General features: G+C 36.8%; 1 protein-coding gene across 1 annotated transcript in view; it reads left to right on the top strand.

The window, feature by feature from the left end:
• Positions 1 to 22,976, top strand: part of LOC108966445 (lachesin) — an 82,216-nt gene that overhangs the window by 19,033 nt on the left and 40,207 nt on the right. Inside the window, exons 2-3 of the mRNA XM_018929736.1 lie at positions 14,885 to 14,994; positions 15,476 to 15,661. Coding sequence (XP_018785281.1) covers positions 14,885 to 14,994; positions 15,476 to 15,661 — 296 coding nt within the window. The remainder of the gene's footprint in view (positions 1 to 14,884; positions 14,995 to 15,475; positions 15,662 to 22,976) is intronic.

Raw genomic sequence — 22,976 nt, 5'->3', positions numbered from 1 at the left:
ATATGTATTAATGTGTGTGTGCCAAAATTTAAATTATATTGTCGTACAATTCTCTAACTCTTGCTACGCTATCTACGCTTTCAAAGATTTCTGTCCGCGCCGAAAGTCATTTCCCACAGTTGCTGTCTGCCGCCGCAATCTACAAATGACTTCGCAGTTTCGCTATTTTAAGGCCACGCTGTTGCTTAAAATAAAAAAAGAGGAATCAAGTGCACTCTACTCATTTACGAAAATTATTGCCGACAAGCATTTTCGCGCAGTATTTATGGTGCTCTTGTAGACATCTTCATTTGTGCTTATAGACTCTTCGCGTGCTGTGGCCTAACTTGTATCAAATTTAGCGTCTTTCACGAAACCTTCGCATTGTACACTCTTAGTAGCTTTACTGGTCGAGCCCACTCACTCGCCTTCGCCAATTTTTCCATTATCACATATCATTGCGGATTTGCACGGAGCACCCATTCCAGCTGCTGCGACACCCAACCTCTAATCCGCAATCCACCATCACCAGTCTATATACAGCTGCGCCTCGCTGGTGCCGCAAATTTCATCTCATCTGATATTTATCGCCATAAAAAGGTGTCATGCAGATTTGTATCTTCAACTTACTTATGACCTTACAAAACAAACCACCACCTTCACCTTTCACCCAGCGCACTGTCCCCTCTCCTTCTTATAGCCCGCTCTACTGCTGCCTGCTGTGTCTTATTTTGTTTTTTTATTAACTAACAACAGTGCATTGCCTCGTTTTAACCTCGACATTTGCTGCCTATTTCTTTCGCTCGCAGATAAATTTCATTTTCCAAATCCCACTTGTCATTCTGTGATTTAAAGTTTGATCCTCTCTTCCACTAAGAAGTGTGTTGTTTTTGTAAGTCGTATTTGTATACAGCTTGTTATGCTTCTTTGTTTGTAGTTAGTATTTCGAGTTTGACTCCGCAGTGGTAATTTGCCCTTCGACATTTTTCATTTGTCCAAAAAATTGGCATTGGCCTTAAGCAGGCAATAAAAAGACGCAAAGGTGCTCAGGATTTGTAATTCTTGAAATGTTCCAAGGACTTTAGCAAGAAAATTGAAAGATATTCCTTTAATATTACTTTAGTCGCATAATGTTTTTGAGTTGATGACAAAAAGAAAATTTGCCGGCTTATGGAGTATAAAGCACCAGATCCTTACTTACTCATTTAAGCTTGGAAATATCCTATCATAAAGAAAGCCGATTAGTGAATTGAATCTTGAAAACTCAGCCGAATAAAAAACGCACGTTACAAGCAGTTTAGGGATAACTCTCACAACGAAATGGTAATATAGAGGCATTTTCCAAGACGAAGTAAGAAGTTGAGCTTGATATAAAGACATTTTTGAAAACGAAGTATGTTGATCTTCGGACGATAATTACTCCTAACTTTTTTCCTTTTTTTCTCTAGCAACAGGACGAAAATCTTCTATTCTAGGAACTCCTACGACCAATACTTGTTGAATTTAGATTTAAATTTATAGTAACTTTTTGATAAAACCCGTATCAATTTAATTTTTTCCACAATAAATACAATATTAAAGAATTTCAAATAAGTATTAGTAAATAGATATCCTACAAAGCATGTCCACATTTAATCTCTATACATGGAACGAACTGCCCTCCTTTTGTTATCCTACGAAGAAACTAATTGTAGGCTTTGATATCCGGCAGACTATAAATTGGAACTAAGAGTTTACAAGCTTTACTGTACTATACTAATCAGGTTGGTATAAGTCTAGCCAAAATTTATACATTAACTGCGGTTACTCCGAAGAGTATTTCACAAATACAATAGATTTCTTAAAAGCACTTTTTTATAATATGTTCAATTTGTATGAAAGCTATATGCTATGATAGGCCGATATCGACAGTTATGACAAATGAGCAGCTTCTTGGGAAGAAATGGACGGGGACTAATTGTGGAGAATGTTGAGAGTAATTTGGATGTATTGTTTTTAAGTATTACGCGCGGAAGTATTTGTAGGCCCAAATTTAATGCCTACAAATAGAAGAATCATTTCAATTTATTTTTGGAACCATTCCCCAAGGAAAAAGAAACAATGCATACGATTAGCCTTTCAAATATGATATACATATATCAAAAGTTTTCAAACAGTCGGTTACTGTAGAACGACCAATCGAAATAGTTAGATAAATAACAAGAAAAAACCCTTCACCCTTCACAGGTGCATTTCTGTTAGTAACTATGTGTTCAGTTTGTATGGAAACTATATGCTATAGTAATCCGTACTGAACAATTTTTTTGGAGATTATATTGTTACCTTAAGCTGTAATCCATGCCAAATTTCGTGAAGATACCACGCCAAATGCGAAASTTTTCCATACAAGCCCTTGCTTCCGATCGTTCGGCTTGTATGGCAGCTATATGCTATAGTGAGTCAAGCTGAACAATTTCTTCTGATATTACATTGTTTCCTTAGAAAATAATCTATACCAAATTTCGTGTATATACATATAAATACATTGTGAAATGTGAAAGTTTTCCAAGCAGCAGCTATATGATATAGTGGTCCGATATCGGCAGTTCCAACAAATGAGCAGGTTCCTGAAGAGAAAATGACGTTTGCAAAATTTCAAAATGATATCTTGAAAACTGAGGGACTAGTTCGTATATATACAGACAGACAAACAGACGGACATGGCTAAATCGACTCAGCTCGACATACTGATAATTTATTTATTACTTTATAGGCTCTATGACTCTTCCTTATGGGTGTTACAAACTTCGTGACAAACTTAATATACCCTGTTCAGGGTATAAAAATTATTTAAGGTTTCGCACTACGACCTATGGTCTATGGTGCTTTCGCCTATATTACATATTTGATCTCATGAGCTAACATTGTTTTAAGTGCTGCTTGATTATCGCTGAATATAGCGACATCTTGATTGCTTTAGTTGCGTTGGAGATAAATTTCTGCATACTGCTTTATAGCACGGACTTCTGCTTGAATGATGCTCGGAAAACATCTAATTGGTATGGATAGCTTGATATGCGGTCCCGCAATCCTTGCTCCAAAGCCTTCCGGTGTTTTCGAAGCGTCAGTGCCACTGGATAGTGCAGCCCTTTTGTGGTAGGTCGTGTGTGGAATCACTCCCTTTCGGGATACTGACGAGAGTAATTTTATAGTTCTTATTGAAGTTTACCCTCTCCCTGTAACGCCGTCTCTTCGATGGTGGCCGTCTTGGATGTCTTCGCGAAGAAGATTGAACATGTTTAATTTGTAAACATTGTATGTGAGGTCGGCGTAGTTAGTGCTTTGCTCCAATAATTTTACCAAAAAGTTAGTAACATGTAAAAGCTGAATTGACTTAGCCTTGTCTGACAGTACTATATAGAAGAACTAATTTCTCGGTTTTTGAGACATCGATTTACAATTTTTTAGAAGTTATTTTCTCCCCAAAAGTCTGCTTAAATGTCGTAATATGCCATTTTAAGATATAATTGCTAAACTCGATCAAATTAAATCCTTTTATGGAAACATGTTTTATTTAAATTGATATATTCACGAAATTTGATATGAAATATTGTATAAGATAGCCTACGAAGAAATTGCTCTGATCCCATTACATAGCTACCATTAAGATTTACCGATCAAATATAATATAAAGATAATCTTAAAAGACCCCTTTTTATATTATTAGGTATGTAGTTAGCTATAATGGTTGTTCAACGACGCACCTTGGCCTTTATTTGCAAAATCACGTAGACTTTTTTGTAGCTTCCAAGACATAGTCAGAAAACCACCAACATCTTGATCGCTTGGCTGTCTGCAGACTGCAAATATGGATATATTTCAAGTTATGAGCACATTCTTTGTCAGAAAAAGAAGACTTTCTTTAATAAAAGTGATCTTCACTTGAAATATACTGTACTGATCTGGTAGTTGGAAGGCGATACTGGCATTTAACTTTGATGAAAAGACACCTGCTTCCCTCGACTGTCTAGTTTAAACTCATTATATTTTTTTAAGCCACCTTAATACGATTTTAAGACTATTTTTATGAAACAACGAGGTAAAATGAACTATCAAAATGTTTTCCCATAGTCCCAGTCCCAAAAAATAGCATTTTATCAACATTTTATCCCATATAAAAAATTAAACATTTATTGGAATATTTTATTGTTACAAATATACACTATTAGCAAAGAAATTCTGAAATTTTTGGGAAAAAAAATATTTTCAACTCGGCCATTGCGACGCCATTTCCAGTGACCCCTCGGAGAAGAGATGCGCTCGCATTGGCAGGATAATTTAAATTGCAAAAATACGTATTTCAGTGAATCCTTTGACTTAGAACTTGGACGAAGGAATAAAAATGAAAATTGGATTTTTGGCAGACATTAAAAAAAAAGATTAAAAATCCAAAATTTCTTTTTTTCAAATGATTGTAATCGAAAAAAATCTTTCGTCCAAGTCTTTTGAATTTGTGCCTCAAGGACCTGTGTGAAATTTCATGGAGATCGGTTGAGTAGTTCTGCAGAAATTTTGGAAACCACCTTCAAAAGTATAGTTACGAGAAAAACGAGTTTAAAGGCGACCCACTTAGTCTACCTAGCCTCGAGCGGACAAGTTCTTAATGTTGTTTTTCCAAAACTATTGCTCGGATCAACTTGAAAATTTTGAACAATATTCTAGAGGTACTGTAGATTTAAAAAGACAATAAAAAATTAATTTTTAAAACTTTCCCTTAATCCCTTAATGTTTCTAACTGCTTTAACGCATTCACAATATTAGTCCAATTTTCTAAAAATTTTAAATAATACCATTTGGCACTTCAGTTTCAACTACCCAAATTATTTCTACCATTGTAACCTGAAGCTTCGACGATTTAAGTTATTTCTCTTCAATTACGTTATAATCGTTAATAGTAATGTGAATACACAAACAAATTGTGTACAAAAAACACATGCATGTTAACTTTCACCACCAGCTCATATAAATTCAGATTATTACACCGAAAACCCCTGTGGGTCATTGCTAGGAGTTGCGAACCCGCCGAAATAAAAAGCTGATGCTGGCTAGTATTTATGGCAAAAAGTTGGCAGTCGCAGTTATACAAATAGTTCGCATACCCAAACACAAACAGACACATTCACATGCGCACATGTGTTAACTCGAAGACATAAATAATTGAGTGAATCAACGAAATCAACACAATCAACGAGGCGGCACTTCATTTGCAAATGCTGCCGGAGAATCAAGCAAAAACTCCGATAGAAAATAGAGTCGAAAACCCAGTCGAAAATTTTCCCACTTTTTTGCTGAAATGCTTTTCATTGCCGCGGCAGAGAGGAGTGCAAAAACGCAGAGAGAAAAATAGCAAAGAATTATAGAAATTCGCAAGAGCAACTAAAAAAATTTGAAAATATATAGAAAAAAACATTACAAAAAGATTGGGAAAACAAACAAAAAGCAGTGATGATATGCGAATCGATTTCATTGGCAACGCATGAATAAAATATATGCGCAGACAACTTTCGCTGGCGCTGCCACCAGCTGCCGCTCGCCTGCTGCACGAAGTTCAATATTTAAATATTTATAGAACTTCATGCAAGTTTACATTCGGCAAAACTGAAAAGCGCTGCGACCGAAAAGCAAAAAAAAGCGAAAAAATCACTTCCTCGGTAAGCAAATGTTGAACGCAAATACGCAGCTGATGACGGAAAAAGTTAAGAATGCAGAAAGGAGCAGCGCAAAGTGTTTAAAACTGTCGGCGTTTATAAGGAATTGTTATGCGAAATACACATACATACTTACATATGTAAATATGCTTACGTGCTGAGAGGCGAGCAGCGAGAGGGTTTTGGTAAAATAGTGCAAAAACGCGCTGAATCGACACAATTGACCGAGAATATGATTTATTGTAAATTTTTGTGCGCCTTAAGTGCAAACTCCGACAACGCAGAAGAAGTACAAGGAGTAGCAGTCTGTACCGATGTCTCATGCACAGAAACCGACTGTAATTTTACAGCGATTGAGTGAGACTTTGGTGTGGGTAGTGGCAGTTTCGAAACTTATTGGGCGCCACCAATGAAATAAAACAAGCGAATTTCTATATTTGTAGTCCACATGCAAAGTAAATACATTTGTAGTTAAACACTTAGAACATTAATATAATTACTGAATACGGTGGTGTAACAATAATGGCTTTTTATCAATTTTTACTTACTACTTATTGTAGTAGAACTGGTCATCTACATGAAAAAATGCTTAAGATTGAACAGTTTCTTTAATATGACCATTCTCTTGTAGTAGAGAACAGAGAACAGTCACTGCTGTTCCGAAACGTCGTACACTACGCACTGAAGACGCTATGTTACTGCGAAGCAGAGTGTCCAAAAATTCCCAAATGAGTCCATCCGTTGAGTGGGAGCTTTACCCAATCATTCAATGAAAATTGGGCGGAAGGATTTTGGTTTGCGGGCTTACATAATGCAAGTTGTGCAGGAATTGAAGCCGGTTACTATGTCCATGAGAAGTAGTTATCCTTTCATATGCCTGTGGAATTTTGCGTACTCACGATCTACCGTTTTACAATTGACTTTTGCAGTTTTGCACCCAGATAGCTCGTTCCATCGGGTTTTCATTTTCTTTACCATGCTTCTGTTGAGATAGTCGTATAGACAAGGCATGGGTTTTCCAATGTTGATCACGTTTTTGGGTGTTAATCGCACACTAATCTTGGCAATCTCGTTCACTATTTGTCTTCGATGCCTTTGCGATCTGACATTCAGCAGAAATGATGTTGCTTGCTTCTGGCAACACTTTCCACTGCTGCACTTTCCTCAGCTGCCCTACTTCCCAAGACACTTCTGGCCGATATGCGATACGAGGTTATTGCGTTGATAGCTGTTTGGCTGTCTACGTAGATTTTGACCCTGGAATTGCCTGCAGGTGCATTAGAGGCTAACTCCGCAGCTTTTGCAATAGCAAAGATATCAGCAGTAGTCCGGCATCTTGATAGTTTGCCTTATGCCTAACTCTGGAGCTAATTGCTATAAAAAATTGTGGAAAAATTGGCCCTTAACTGGAACTGTTTGAGCTGGACGCGGCGGTCACTTACCCGAAATCATTCTTAAAGAGTAATGGGAAAGCCTTATCTTCATAATTAAGCTAAATTCTTGGTCATAACATTATATAATATGCGTTTTATTTCTTCTTGAAAACCACAAGTCTAAAAAGATGATCTTTGCAATGTTTGTGAAGTATAAAAGTATTTTATAAAATCCCTGGTTTTTAATTATCTCTACATAATGTAGTCCTCCGTCGCCTGCCCAACGAATAAACGCCGAGGGAAGCAGAGGAAGAGGAAAACCTCCACTCGGTTGGAATGATTAAGTAGAGAAGAATACAGGCTTGAGAACTTGTAAGGTCGAGGCTATCTGGGCTAAGTGCGCTGTCTTTAAACGCATTTTTCTCGAAACTGTGTTTTTGAAGTCGGTTGGCAAGATTTCTCGAAAACTATTCAGCCGATCTTCATGAAATTTTACACATATCTCTGCGATACAATTCTAAAAAAACTGAATGCAGGATGTTTTTGCGAATACAACTATTTGAAAAAAAAAATTTCGAATTTTTTTTTTTTTGGAAAAATGTTTGCCAAAAATCTATTTTCAGCTTTTTTCCTTCGCCCAAGTTCTAAGTTAAGGTTTTAACTAAAACACATATTTTTTCCGCTATAGGAGATCATGTAAGAAGTTATACTGCAAACGCGGGCGCATCATTTTTCCCAAGGGGTCACCGGAAATGGAGTCCCAATGGCCGAGTTTAAAATATTTTTTTCCAAAAATTTCAGAATTTCTTTGTTAATAGTGCATGTTTGTAACAATAAAAACTTCTAATAAAATATTTATTTTTTTTTTTTGAAAAAAAAAAAATTTTAAAAAAGGTCTGTATTTGAAAAATAATTTCGCAACCTTACTCGGCTATAACCGAGAAGCATTGTCTACGCCAGTAAAGAAGAAGAAGAGTGTTTCTCTGCCTTTGGTGGTAAATCTGACCGTTCTCTTAACGTTATGTATTCCTTTCCTTTGTCCGATATTTCCAAGTCAAGAAAGTTCTTATTAATACCAATTTTCACTCGATTTTCGTGGGATAATTTTTTGCCAAATCTCATATTTCGGGTTTTTATTATATTATAATAGTTTGTCAAAAAAGTCTTGCGGTATTTTTATTGAATTTTTTTCAATTTCCAATTGTTCATAAAATTTTTTTTGATGACTCATGCCCAGCTCTTGACCGATGCTACGGCTGCTACTATGCCGGTCTCTTTCGACCAATTCAGCGATTTTATCGTAATTTTCGACGACAGGCCTTCCGGAGCGTGGCGCATCTTCGACCACCTCTACACCAGAACGAAAACGTTGAAACCATCGTTGTGCGGTGGAAATGGAAACTGTATCGGGTCCATAAACTGGCCAAATTTTATTGGCGGCTTAAGATGCATTTTTACCTTTATCGTAGTAGTACTGCAAAATATGCCGTATTTTCTCTTTATTATGCTCCATGTTTGCGACGCTATAACTCACGAACGACTAAAAGAAACGACAATTAATGAAACACATGTTAGCGCGTGAAATGAGCTTTCCAAAAAGGTATAGCCTGACCCGATGCGACGAATAAAACTAGAACTACGCGCTCTCAGCGCCAACTACCGAAAATACCGCAAGACTTTTTTGACAACCTAATATATCCTGTTAAGGCTGATTTTCTTTTCATTGTAGCCTTTAAAAGCTCCTTATTGCGGTTCAGTCTTCCCAAAACTTCACTGTTGATGACTCTATATGTCCATAAAATTTCTAGGGTATTTCTAAAGAGCCAAAGCTTTAGAGGCTATAGATTGTAGACCTCTGCTATTGGCAGAGCGTAAATTTTTGTGGTGTACAGAATTATTTAAAAGAACGAATTTTAATTAAGATGTTAAGATCATGACCACATGGTAAGTATACGCATTTAAAGATAGAGCTTTCGCTTACAAAAATTGTTAAAAGTCTATGTCTTCGTTGCCATCGACTACTGACGAAACTTATTGGTCGGATCACATTAATCCCTTTCGGCTATTGGGTGATTATATCCAGGTTATAAAATATTCCAAAAATAACTTTCTAACGAAATGATGTCAAAGCAAAAGGGCTGTACCGACTGTGCATAAAGTGTAAATTTTCAAGATTGAATCAGCATATAACTGCTATATTTTTATTATGGTATAAAGTAAGAAAAACAGTGTGGCTTATTTTGCAGCTGAATATAATCTCATGAAACGCCTATTCAGGCTAGGGCAATGCTGCTTGTGAAACCAAATCCCAGGCGTTAAGTGAAACTAATAGGGCTAAGCAACTAGCTGAATGATACTAGGTAGCAATTACATTGCAATTAGAAGCTAAAAGCATTGAATTTTAAGAGAAAAACTTTTAACAATCTGTTTCTGAATTTCACATCTTTTCTGTGTGTCCATTTTTACTTAAGAACTTTGTGCGCCTTATCTTTAAGCCAAAAAAGTATCTTGAAAGCAACGAAGACAGAAATTTCGATTTTTCATATTTTTTACGAGTTTATCACATGGCAGTTGTAAGAATTACTCAACGAAATTCCGGAAATTATTAATGACTTTAAGCGTTCACGAACGTGAATGTACATATACCCACATAAATATGCATTAGCGTGTGTATATGCACGCGTTGATCGGCATACGCTGGTGTGCGTAAGTGACCGTCAACAAGTTCGTAAATGGGCAGTGCATTTCAAGGATCTGGTTGGTGCGGCCACTGTCATGCGGATGGAGAGAAATTACAAACGGATTGGAGGCCGTGGCCGCCGGCTGGCAGCAGCAGCTGTAGCTGGAGCAGCAGAGGCAGCAACGAATGCCAAGTGCGAGCAAAAATAAACGCAAATGCATTTATTTATTTCATGCCAAACCATAGTGCATTTGCGTGTATGTGTGTGTGAAAGTGAATATTAAAATTAATATGGTCAGATGTGCGAATCTTTTTGTATGCATGCACGAATGTTTGTGGCTACAATTAATATTGCCGACATGTTTTTCGTATTGCTCATGTCTGTATTAACAGATGTCAGCTTTTTAATGTGTATGAACATATATACTTATTTATAGTATATATATGGCATGTATGGTATGTGCCTATGTATCTGAAGCATATATAGTATCGGTTTTGGTACTCCAATTTCGCGTCTAATCTACAAAACTTCACTAACTGATTGAGTTCTTAAATTTTATTGTACCTTTTTTTTTATTAAATATTTAATTAAAAAAAGACACATACTCTCGTGCTTAATAAATCTTTTGATTAACGAACTTTAAAATTTTTTTATTAATGTGTCATCTTTTTCGCTGCACGTATGTTGCCTTTTTAAATTTCGGCACTTGGCAACACACAACTTTATCGTAAATTTCGACATTTTTGACGTTATACATAATCAGAACTTGTTGACATATGAGCGCCATTGGTGTTGTTTACTGTGACTTAAAATATACATCTCAGCCAAAAATTGACGTGGGTTAACTCAGCAACAGTGGATCGATGAAATTTTTGCGCGAATATTCAGTCCAAGACCAGTGTTTATTCGATGGCAAAGTGAATGCATTCGAGGTCGTAGATCACTCACGAGTTCTACCGGGGTACAGTCAAGCATCAGGGTAAGCTGAATTGTTCGCTGGGTTTAGACCCACCACGTAGAAACCACTTCCAATGAAAAAGAAATAACAAACTCGGATGAACGAACCGATGCTGGTTGATGTTCCCTAAAGGTAAAGGCTGACATCACCGCCAGTTCATGACTAAAGACGCCTTTGAGGAGCGCCTGGAACGCGCTTATGACAACTGTACCCCACGATGTAAAAATTGTGATGAGATGAGAAGATAATGAATCTTTGGTACAACAGTTCTCCATAGCGAAAAAACTGGGAACACTCATCAGAAACTCGGTATAGGGGAAACATTTGTTTTCGTAAGGATCGAAAGAACAAATGGTATGATAAGGACTGTTTTCTTGTAGAAGGCAAAGTGGTGATCTAGTGGCTAATGTTCAGATCATATTGAAGTTATGGAGGGAGCACTTCTCTATTATTCAGAGCGGCAGTGAAAGTGAAACATCTGGGGATGCGAACCCAATTCCCCAATCGATGACGATGGAAAAGATGTTGCATTGGCCGATTACGATAAGGTTTGAATAGCAATTACCCGTCTGAAGAACAGCAAGGCGTCAAGAGCTGACGGATTGCTGGTCGAGCTTTTCAAACACGGCAGCGAAGCACTGATAGGGCGCATGCATCGGCTTCTTTCTAGAATATGGTCGGATGAAAGTATGCCTGACGATTGGAATTTAAGCGTGTTTTCATAAAATCACAAAAAAGGAAACCCCACAGTCTACGAAAATTATCGTGGGATAAACCTCTTTAATATCGCATATAAGGTCTTATCAACCGTAGTGTGTGAAAGAGTGAAGTATGTGTGGCTTTTAACCCAAAAAGTCTACAATTGAACAGATTTTCACAATTTGCCAAATCTTGGAAAAGAACCTCTTTATCGGGTTTAAAAGCACCTTCGACGGCACGAAAAGGAACGGCCTCTATGCCGCTCGGTCTGAGCTTGGCATTCTCGCTTTAACACCAAAAGCTTCGTCAGGATCAGAAAGGACGGAACGATGATCGCAATCGCAACTTAGCTCACACGATACTTTCAGCAGTCATAACTTCGAAGTCGAAGCCTTAAAATACAACGCAAAATCACTCTCAGCAAGAGGTGCTACTTTGGACTGATTAAGCAATTGAAAAGTAAAATCTTCTTTCAATGAGCCGAGACCAAATTCTGTAATCCCTCTTTTGTATATATTCTCCAACCAATTTCTTAGTAGAAAATTGTGGACTCTTCTTACAAATGTAAAAAAAAAAACAAAAAAAAAAGCTACCTTCTATAAGGAATGCTAACTAATACGTCACTTCTACATAATTAATGTATTTTGGTAACTCATACGTCCTGTAGGCGAAACCTCATTTTAAATGCGGCTTGCGATTTTTTCGCAATTAATTTAGCTCCACTTGAATTGTGTAAACATGCATGCAGAAAGCATTGCAAACACCAACAATTTGAATATTTGTTGTTTGTGGCCATGTTTGCATTGTTTGGCCTGCTGACGTCATTCGTCGACACCATTCCTGTGCGCTTCGCATCATTCAAACGCACTTCCTTTGCCACATGCTTCCGCTACTGTATTACTTGAGGTATGTTTCTTGTTATTGCTGCTTTGCACTCCATTGTTTAGTTTGCTTGTTATGGCTGCGTCGCTTGCCACAACCCTGCACACCGTCCTGCCGGCTTACCTCTCGCCCCTTTTACCCCAGCAACACTGAGGTTGAGACTTGTTTGTCAATCTGTTTATCCACTTGCCATAATCCGTAGCTCAACACTTGTGGCATTTTCAGTAGGAGTTGTAATCGCAATTGCTACTTGCAACGTCTGTCGCAGCATAACTTGCAACAAACTTAAATGCATATATTTGTTCATACATAAATATGTACATATATACATAAGGATACAAATTGCATGCGAACGTGCGCGTAGCTTTGCGGTCTCTGTGTTGCAGCTGAGTAAATGATGTGAGGTCGTCGCTGCTGACACGAGCTGTTGCAACATCGCTTTCTCCGCTGCAGCTCAAGCAATTTGTGCCATTTTATTGCCGGCTACTGTTTATTTACTCTTTATTTAACCTTACTGTGGCTTAGAACTAATTTTTCGTTTTTTTTGTTTGTTTTAATATCATACTGAGTTCGGCTTAATTTTTATCTCGTATTTTAATTTTTAGAGTCTCAGTGAGGTTTTCCAATACCCAATAGAGGCTAAAAGGGAAGGTTTGAGGGAGAGTCTTCCGCCTTTAGCTCTCAACTAATTCTTGTTCAAGTTGAAGTGAGAGCCTTCATGGTAGCAACAGATGTACTTCTCCGAAGTGCTTCTTCTTTTAAGGAGCTATGCATCCATTAGTATAATAGAGTTATTATACAGGTCTTACGCTCGTTAACAACGTCCGTTATGTTTAACGTAGGTACCTGCTGGCGACAGATCACCTTAATAGGGCTAGAAACCCATCTATACGAACTCCAAGGGCTCCTACTTCCCGTAATAACAGAATTAAGTCTAGGGTTGGACTGGTGATTTGGGTTTGGACCTCATAGGCATCTTTCACGCACCCACCATTCACACAGGAAGCTAAACTTTCCCTCCACCTCCTTCCCACAAAAACAACCTGCTCAATCAGTTAGGTGCCTCTCTTCAGAAAAATCAGACTCAGACAAAATATGAAGTCTGGTTTCCCCTCAACAAACCCAACGTCCCGAATGTACTCATAAGTCACTTCTCGACGCTTCCTCCTGCACTTCTCAGCTTTCGCCAGACTAAGTTTAAAGCATATCGGTTGCCATACTTTCTACGAACCCGGTGGCTCCTTGATATTAGTCGCCGTTATTAATTTGCAGTAGGCTTTTGGCTTTTTAATCCATACCTAGGAGTTCTGCGCAATAAAACGGACAGGATTATGCCTTTGGATATGCAAGGAGGATTTTTCAGGCCTCACGAAAAGTTAGCCTGTTTATTTAATCTACTTTGCCACCACTTTGCATTTTTTAACTTCCCATATTGTGTAAGATATCTCAGTTACTGATGGACTCGAAAAATTATTAGTTCATATATTTACAAATGATATTTTTATCGTCATAATCATCATGTCGGATCAACAATTGGGGCGCTAAGCAACAACTTGAAAATAATCCGGATTTCCATCGAAAAATCATCTGCAGAGAATAGGTTCATTTCTTGGTGAATGGCTTCGTCAATCAGCAAAAATTTCCATTATTGGGCAGGCAGCCATTTTAACGTAATCCATTGGTTATCGTTGGTTTCCAAAAAAATTACGGCTTGGTGCGGTTTATGGACCGGCGACCTGACACATTACTGTGAATGGGAATAGCTACCGCTTGATGATAACCGAATATTTTTGGCTCAAATTGGATGATATGGACTTGCACAACATGTGATTCTAATAGGACGGTACTACAAACCACACTACGAATATCTCAATAGAATTACTGAAAACCAAGTTTAATTCTCACGAAATAGCCCAGACAATTGACCACCTCGGCTGTATGATTTGACGCTATTAGCCTATTTCCTGTAAAATGGAGGATACGTCAAGTCTATGGTCTATAAGCCAGCGACGACTGATGAACTTCATACGAATATCGAAAGAGGAATTGCAGCAGTATCGGCCGATTTATGCTTCCAAACCGTGGAAAATTGGGTTCAGCGTCTGGATTTCTACAAGCATACCCGTGATGGTCATATAAAAGAAATCGAGTTTCATATAACACCATTATAAAATGAATGGAATATTTTACACATCTCAGATCGCTTCCAAAAAGTCTATGGAGTTTCAAAAGAAGATTGGTTATGACCTTTTCTTTTTCGAAGATAGAGCTTTGATCTTTTAAGGCATATCTCACATAAGCTTCAGCGTAAAGTGTTATACACCATTGAATTAAGGGGAAAGGGTGAGCTATTCTAGTGCTAGTTCTACATATTATATTTAAAACTGCTTTTCGAAATAACCCTAATATCGAAGGCAAATATTTCGCTTTTGGAGGCAAGCTTCGAAAAGCGAAGACACTACTTTTTTTTATTTATGATTCGGTGTAATATAAAGCGATATTCGAGTCATTGCATGTAAGAATGAAATAAGTATATAAGATGGTCTTCTACATTCCATATTTACATATGTATGGGTAATTATGCATATAATGTTTATAATACGTATATTGTTTGTCACTTTGCAGAAACTCTCACTTTTCAACCGGAATTTGTGGAAAGCATATCAAATGTGTCAGTTGCTGTGGGCCGAGACGCAACCTTCACATGCCACGTGCGGCATTTGGGCGGTTATAGAGTAAGTAATTGAACAATCAATTGTATATTTATATACTTTTGGGTATAGTACACCTTTACTAACAATATAATATAAATATGCAATAATTTTGCTAACTCTACTTTAACATGAAACGAAAGTTATAGAATTATTGAATTAACTTTAAATATTATAAAAAAAAATGCATTCTTCTTTTTATCTTGTGAAAACTTAAATATCTTCGGAGATAAATTTATAAATCCAGCATACATTGCAATTTATTTACCAAATCAATTTCTGACTTTATTTCATGGTCGGCTATACTCTCTATCTATCTTCGCATTTTCGAAATGGTCTCATCACTTCTGATCTACCTGTGGCCATCACAACCGTTATTAAACAACTACAATCGCCGTCGACTGCTAATATGGTCCACTTTGCCGCTATTTTCGCTGTCATTTCGACTATGAACGCTGCTGCCGGCGCTAACTGACGGCACTTGTCGCCGCGACACCACTATCAGGTTGGCTGGCTAAAAGCGGATACAAAAGCCATTCAGGCGATACACGAGAATGTCATCACACACAATCCACGTGTCAGTGTTAGTCACTTGGATCAGAATACATGGAATTTACATATAAAAGCAGTGTCGGAAGAGGATCGCGGTGGCTATATGTGTCAGCTGAATACGGATCCAATGAAAAGTCAGGTGAGTGCGTGCAACTGCTAAGAGTGAAATGAAAATCGAATGCAATTAAATTTTGTTAGAAGCAGTTGGCGTGGCATGGGAATTTAAAGCTTAGTATTCGCTTAACTGAAATGGCAATTTAAATCACTTTTTATGATTTCAATACACAACCAAATTATAAACAAAGAAATCGATAAAGTCTTCTCATTAGCATACTCTCCTTTTCTCCGCAAAAATAACTGGTAATTTTTACCTTCTTTGGTACTCTACTCTTTAATATATGTATATTGCTAGATATATATCAGAAACCTAAATAGTTCATACTTGTACCAAGATGCGCTATTTTACATACAAATATATTTACCCCACTCTCTCTACATACATCTATATAAGGGAAAAAATACTTATTTTACAAAATCTTGTAAACCTGTACGTTCGGCGCTTATAGCTTCCAAAATAATAGACTTCATTATTGAATACGACCAAGTACCAACTTGAAAAGAAGATAACTTTTTTGACTGGATCAGTTTTTACGTACCGGGTACTTATAATAGATCACGCGTGAGTCATGTCAAGCTGTCATGTTAATTTTGTGTAGTATTGTTTGGCATTTCATGGTGGAAAAAATTTCATCTGAACTACGTTTACAAATCAATCAAATTTATAACGAAAATTCACGTTCTGTATAAAATGTCTTTCGCTGGCTTCGCTCAACTTAAGATAAACAAAATCGAGCCACTGAGAGTATTATTTGCACCATCACCCTTCTTAAGGTCCAGCATTCATTGTTACAGCACTCAGAAAAAAATATATATTAGCTATAGCTGAGAGAGAGTCAATTCAGTGCCGTTCGCAGCAACTCGGACTGACGTATAGAATGAACTTGCACATTTTATGTGGAGTTCTTAAATTGAAAGCGTACAAAATACAGCTTGTACAAGAACTGAAAGTGCTCGACCCCTTTCCAGGCGATCTCGCTCCGCTCTATGGACTCTTGAAACGTTCCAAGAAAATCCGACGTTTTCGAGAGAAAATTTTGTACAGCGATAAGTTAAATTTTTGGCTCAGTGGATATGTGTAAATAAGCAAAACTTACACATTTGGGACGAAGATCTACCAGAATGAATTCAAGAGCTGTCTTTTCATTCAGAAAAAAGAACGGTTTGGAGTGGTTTGTGGGCCGGTGGAACCACCGGTCCATATTTCTTGAAAAATGATGCCGGTGAGAGCGTAACCGCCAATGGCGAGCCTAAAATTGAATCTCATGACCTCGCCGACGTTTTATTACAACCAGACCAACTTACGATTGACTGTATACAACACATATTGGTCAATACTTAAGATATCTTAATGAAATTCAGGGAGTATATTTCTATGGTAATGAAATATAATAATTGCAAAAATGCATAACATCGGGTCAATACTACCGGTAGGCCTCACTTATCTACTATGAGAGTTTCAAATCTCCAGTTTCACTCTAAACCGCATAAACCTGCCAATATGTAAGATGTCTTAGTAAACTTATGCAAGGGATGTATTGGCTATACTATAGTTTAACGCCGAATATGAATGGTTATTTCGAAATTGCGAGGAAATATGTTCTCTAGTGTACTATAAAGGAACTTAGCGCTAGTTATATTTATGTTTTATATATTGAACTGGATATACGTATGAAGTCTTCAGAAGAAACGTGGGAGATCTCACATAATATATATGGTAAGTATACATATTTAAATGGTAGCCCATCTGTATACTGGTATACGTGTACAATTCACTCAGTTTTTGAGATATCGATAAGAAGTTTTCATTTAGTTTGTTGGAACCGCTGACATCGAATCAGTTTACGACATAGCTGCTATACAACCGAACCGATCAAACTAAACTTCTGGTATGAAAAATATAGAAAAACTTTTTATTTGAAAACATAACTTAATGAAATTTGGCACAGGTTATTGCACACACTAACATAATAATACGCAAACATATTGTTGGGGTCGAAAGACTTTAGCATATATCTTCCACACTAACTCATCTACCGAAATCAAGATAAAGCTTTTTTTGTGCAATAAAAAACGCAACTGTGAAGGGTATAGTAGATTCTGTGCTGCAGCAGCTAAAGTGTAAGCTATTTTTAGTATTTTATTGTAAGTAATGGTTGAAACATCTGTCGACTATTGCATGCAAAGTAAATGCACTACATCATCGTCAATTTTATGAAGCTAGCAATAGGAGTTTTGAGACAATAATACAAAAGCACAAATATTTGTGGTGAACTTCTTTATGGTCCAAAACAGCTGATGCAAAACCGCTGAAGCATTTGTAAATGTACTCACAACAATTCTTTGAGTTATTTGTAGATCCTACTAACACTTATTTACTGATTCTTCTGTATAAAAATTCATATAAATATTTATTAATAAAATAATTGTATAAGAGACGTGGTTATATTTTCGCGGGTTCGGAGAGTCCGATTGTCATTTTTTTGGAAAAGCTTTATAAGGTTACAAACGTTAAAAACTCAACTACTTACGTCTCATTAAAATAAGTGCTGATAGTGGGACAAAAGATAATTCAGAAGGGGCGGAAATATTTTCGAATTATTTTGCCAAATTTCTTCAAACATGAAACAAATGTAGATTATCCTACCATTTTCAGTCAAATAAAGTAGTGAGCTAAATGAGAAAATCAAAGATCTGAAGACCCGAGAATCTAAGTAAGTATAGTAAGTATAGTAAAAATTAGCAACATTATTAACGCAGCTTTCATCCTAAATAAGGGCCAACTTATTTTAAAATTGCCAAAATTATCATAAATCAAAAGCCAGGAAAGCTAGGCTATGATGTACCTTGTTACAAGTCCATATCACTTCTACCGATAATATCGAAGCTTTTTGAGAAAATCCTCCGAAAAACCATAATTCCAGTGCCTCAGTTTGGGATCCGAGCTAACCATTCTAGGATTGATCAAAGCCGCGTAATTGAAAAGCCTTTGAGGAAAACAAATTCTGTTCCACCGTATTTTAAGATGCTGCTAAAGCGTTCGGTAAAGTTTGTTACAAAGGACTGCTTTCGTAATTGAAACTGAGTTTACCGAAACAGCATTATGATATCATAAAATCATATAATACCACGTTAAACAAGGTGACAAGTATTTTATTCTTAGGGAAATAAAAGCAGAAGTTCCACAAGGTAATATGTTCGGCCCTCTTCTTTATATTATATTTATGCATGACCTGCCAGTATACTGCAATTATACAACAGTTAGATTTACAGATGATACCACGTTGCTTGCTGTTGGTAGTAGTGAACACGAGTCAACTACTAAACTTCAAAAAGATGTAAATAAAGTCTTACAAAGGACACATTGTTTCCACATACAACAAGATACAGCACTTACCAATTTTCATAGGCGAATATCATACTTTAACTCCGCTAAATACTTGAAAAAGTCGTAAAACGTGCGACACAAAAAAATTAATTGGTTAATTGGTAAGAAATTAGTGTTATCCATCAAAATTCAGTAACATATCTACAAACAAATACTCCGTCCAATAAAGAGCTATAGTGCAGAACTTTGGGGATGTACTAATGCAAATAATAAGAAAGTCATCCAACTATTTCAAAACAATGTACTGAGATAAAAATAAAGATTTTCGAAACAATAAAAAATTAATGAAAATTACTCAAAGAGCTAAAGCCAACCCAAAAATTTGAAAGCTTGTCAACAATTGGAAGTAAGTAGACATAAGTACATAATATCTAATGGGAACTATTTCGAAAGCAACAGTAGTAATGCAGACAAATTAATATTTTTTTTTTGTTTTTTTACAAAACCCGAAAATTAATTTTTTAACACAGCTCGACGAAAGTAATATAATACCCATGCACCAATTCTGGTTTCGTGCTAAACATGAAACTGTAGAGCAAGTAAATAGAATTACCAACGAAAATCAGAAAAGTATTCGACCACAGAAAGTACTGTTCAGCTATTTTTATAGATGTAGCGCAGGTATTCGATAAGGTTTTTCATGAAAGCCTTTTATGGAAAATCAAAAATATTTTACCCTAGGAATTGCATAAAACTTTGGAGTCATATTTAAGACACAGGAAATTTACAGTTAAAGTAGCAGTCCTCATATCAGAAGAACGAGTAATAAGAGCTGGTGTACTTTAGGGTGGCGTGCTAACCCCAACTCTGTACATAATATATACAGCAGACATTATAATAGCTATTGAAATCCGCTTTTGCGGATGACAAAATAAACAACGTTCTAGTATCACAAGCGAATGAAATAAATTTAGGCTGTTCACGGTAAGGTGGTTATCGGGTTATGTGGTTATTAGATTAAAAATATAGATGTGTATAAGAGACAGACCCTATAACCACCTTATCGTGAACAGCCGAATTATTTTGGGATTCACCTGGATCGATGGCTCAGGTGGCGAAAGCATATAGCGAGTAAAATAACTTGCATGAAGTGAAGAGAAATAAATTTAAATAAAACCGATTTGAATTTATGGTATTCAACTGTGCAGTACGACCTGTGCCTGTCAGCTTGATATAATTCAAAAGTTCTAATCGAAAATGCTTAGAACAATCACAGGAGCACCATGGTACATAGGTAATGAAAATATTCATAAAGACCTTGGTATTCCTATGGTAAAGTAGGAGAAAGAGGACAGCAGAATGAGACATATTTCTAAACTTCCCGAACCTCCAAACCCTTTATCTAATACCTTGGTAAATTCCAGCTATCACACGCGTTTAAAAAGAAGTGATCTACCAGCTTACTAGAGAGCAACGGTCTACCAAAAAAGCTCAACCATATTATTGAGCTTCTTTAGTTCTTAAAAAGATTTAAGATTTGAATACTTATTGTTAGATTTTACCAAGCAGATCGATGCAAAATAACGTAACAACACCTTTCATAAGTTTACAATTGAAGGAAAAATGAGATAATAGAAATCACTCATACAAAATAAGTGTTTTGGTTATATAGTGTATTGGATATAATGAGCAGCGGAAGCTTAAAAGTTTTAGATATATATTTCGAATTTTTTAATAATACGTGGTTTTGTCTTTTAAGTGACGAAATATAAATTTTCTTGTTTTTATAATTTTCATATGATTACAAATCAATGCATACCTACATTGCGTATGAGTAATATACAGTATCCATAAAACCTATAAGATATCGCTCATACGCCACTTAGATATCCATAATTTAAACATTTTTACTTTGTAAGAAAGAGTTTGATTTTATACCAAAGCAATTTGCAAAGTGTCGAACTCTGTGTGTGTACACACCGCAAACACAATAAACCAATATTGTCATGCAGCTGAATATTGCGGTGGCATCGAACTGAAAACCTTTAAATGCACAAGAAACACCAACTTTACAGACGAACACACTTTAGTGTATGCACACACGACTGAGTGCGCAGTAAACACCAACACACACACGCACACACACACAAATCAGGCGAATAAGCAAACAAATACTAAAACAATGAGTATTATAGAGTTTGCGGCTGCTGGTTGGGGTTAAGTAGGAATAATGTTTGCAAGCAAAGACAAACGCGCGCCCGAAGCAGAGCAACACACCCCTGTCCTCGCAGGCCGCAGCAGTGCCAAGCTGCCCAACCAGGCAGCGCACACTTCAATGTCCAACCAAGTGAAGTTTATGGCGCCAATAAAATGTATTTCATGCTTCCTTAATTTTTATTTCACTTCTTCGTCGGCGCTTTCACCGCACGGTGGCTCGCTTGCTTGGCATGTGAATTTTCGTATTTTCCCATTTTTGTGGCTGGACATGAGGCGAAAATGCACGACTGAATGGATTCCTTTAGGTGTTTGTATTCTCTTTTATTTCTCTTATTTCTGTTTTGTATATTTTTAATGTTATTGTGCATATATACAAACAAATATTTGCTGGTGAAGTAGATGAGTAAAAATTCCCACAAACTATTGTAAAATATTGCCAGAACAAATACACTAGAATAGTTTCTTTCCTTATGGTTTCTCATAGTTCTATACAAATAAGTAGGTAGTTGGTTGCGCTGCGTAAATATATTATAAGCTCTGTCAATACTTGGTCACAATAAAGTAGCCGGCCTCTACCTTTTTGCCAGCTGTCAGCATTTGCCCAGTTTACCTTGTGTCGCTCGTAAATTCCTGCTCTACTTGCCCGTTTATGTGTTCTACGCTCATTTGTTGCTGCTTATTTATGTGGTCATAAGTGGTTGTTTTTGTTTTTGTTGACTGCCTTTGCTGTTTATTAAAAGGTGATTTTTATGCGCACATCAAGGTGTTCGGCGTGTAAGATTTTTTATAACCATTGCTCTCTGGTAGTTTGACAGTTCTGGCAGGAAGTTAGCGTCCAGACAAGAAAATCGGACGTGGCGGCACTGATGATAGCTTTGATTATAATAAAACTACAAATGCACGGAATTCACTTAGCGCAATCAAGTTAATTGAGATTAAAGCACACATAGTTAGTAATAAATGTGATTGTGCCTGTCGAGTAGATTTCTGAGATTTTTGTTTAAGATCAACATGAAGTCCACATTTGCTATATTTTGAAATATTTGTATAAGGGAAATATGCCAAGCAAGGCACCAATGAAACTCATATATTTTACGGAGACGATGTTTCATCAGTTCGCGTAGCACAAAAATGGTTCGCTCGCTGAAGTTCTGGATATTTCGATGTGAAAGATGCACCTCGCTCTGGTCGACCCATCGTTGAAAAAGTCGATGAAATAATGGAAAAGATTGACCAAGACCACAACATAAGCAGCCATAACATCGCTAAGGAACCTAGCATTCATCATCATCAGTTTTGAACCATTTGAAAAGGCTGGCTTCAAAAAAAGTTCGATATTTGGCTACCACATGAATTGTCTGTGAAATATTTAATGAACTGAATAAACATCTGCGATTCTTTGCTGAAACGAAATGAAATCGAACAATTTTTGAAGGGACTGATAACACGAAACGAAAAGTGGATCAAATACGACAACAATGTGCGAAAAAGATCATGGTCCAAGCGTGGTGAAGTTCAGAAAATAGTCGGAAAACCAAGATTGACGACTCGAAAGGTTGTGCTGAGTGTTTGGTGGGATTGGAAAAGAATCATCAACTGTGAGCTTCTCCAGCCTGGTCGAACGATTGATTTTACATTTTACTGTCAACAAAAATGAGATTGAAGCAAGCAATCGAAAAAAGCGGGCAGAACTGATCAACAGAAACTGTTTCGTCTTCCATCAGGACAACGCTGGACCATACACATCTTTAATGGTTCGGCAAAAACTGTAAGAACTTGGCTGGGAAGTTTT

The sequence above is a fragment of the Bactrocera latifrons genome, unplaced genomic scaffold (genome assembly GCF_001853355.1).
Source record: "Bactrocera latifrons isolate USDA-ARS-PBARC rearing strain unplaced genomic scaffold, ASM185335v1 scaffold_0, whole genome shotgun sequence".
Classification (NCBI taxonomy): Eukaryota; Metazoa; Arthropoda; class Insecta; order Diptera; family Tephritidae; genus Bactrocera; species Bactrocera latifrons.
Note: the sequence above shows the minus strand (reverse complement) of the source record. Positions and strands in the feature narration are given on the sequence as shown.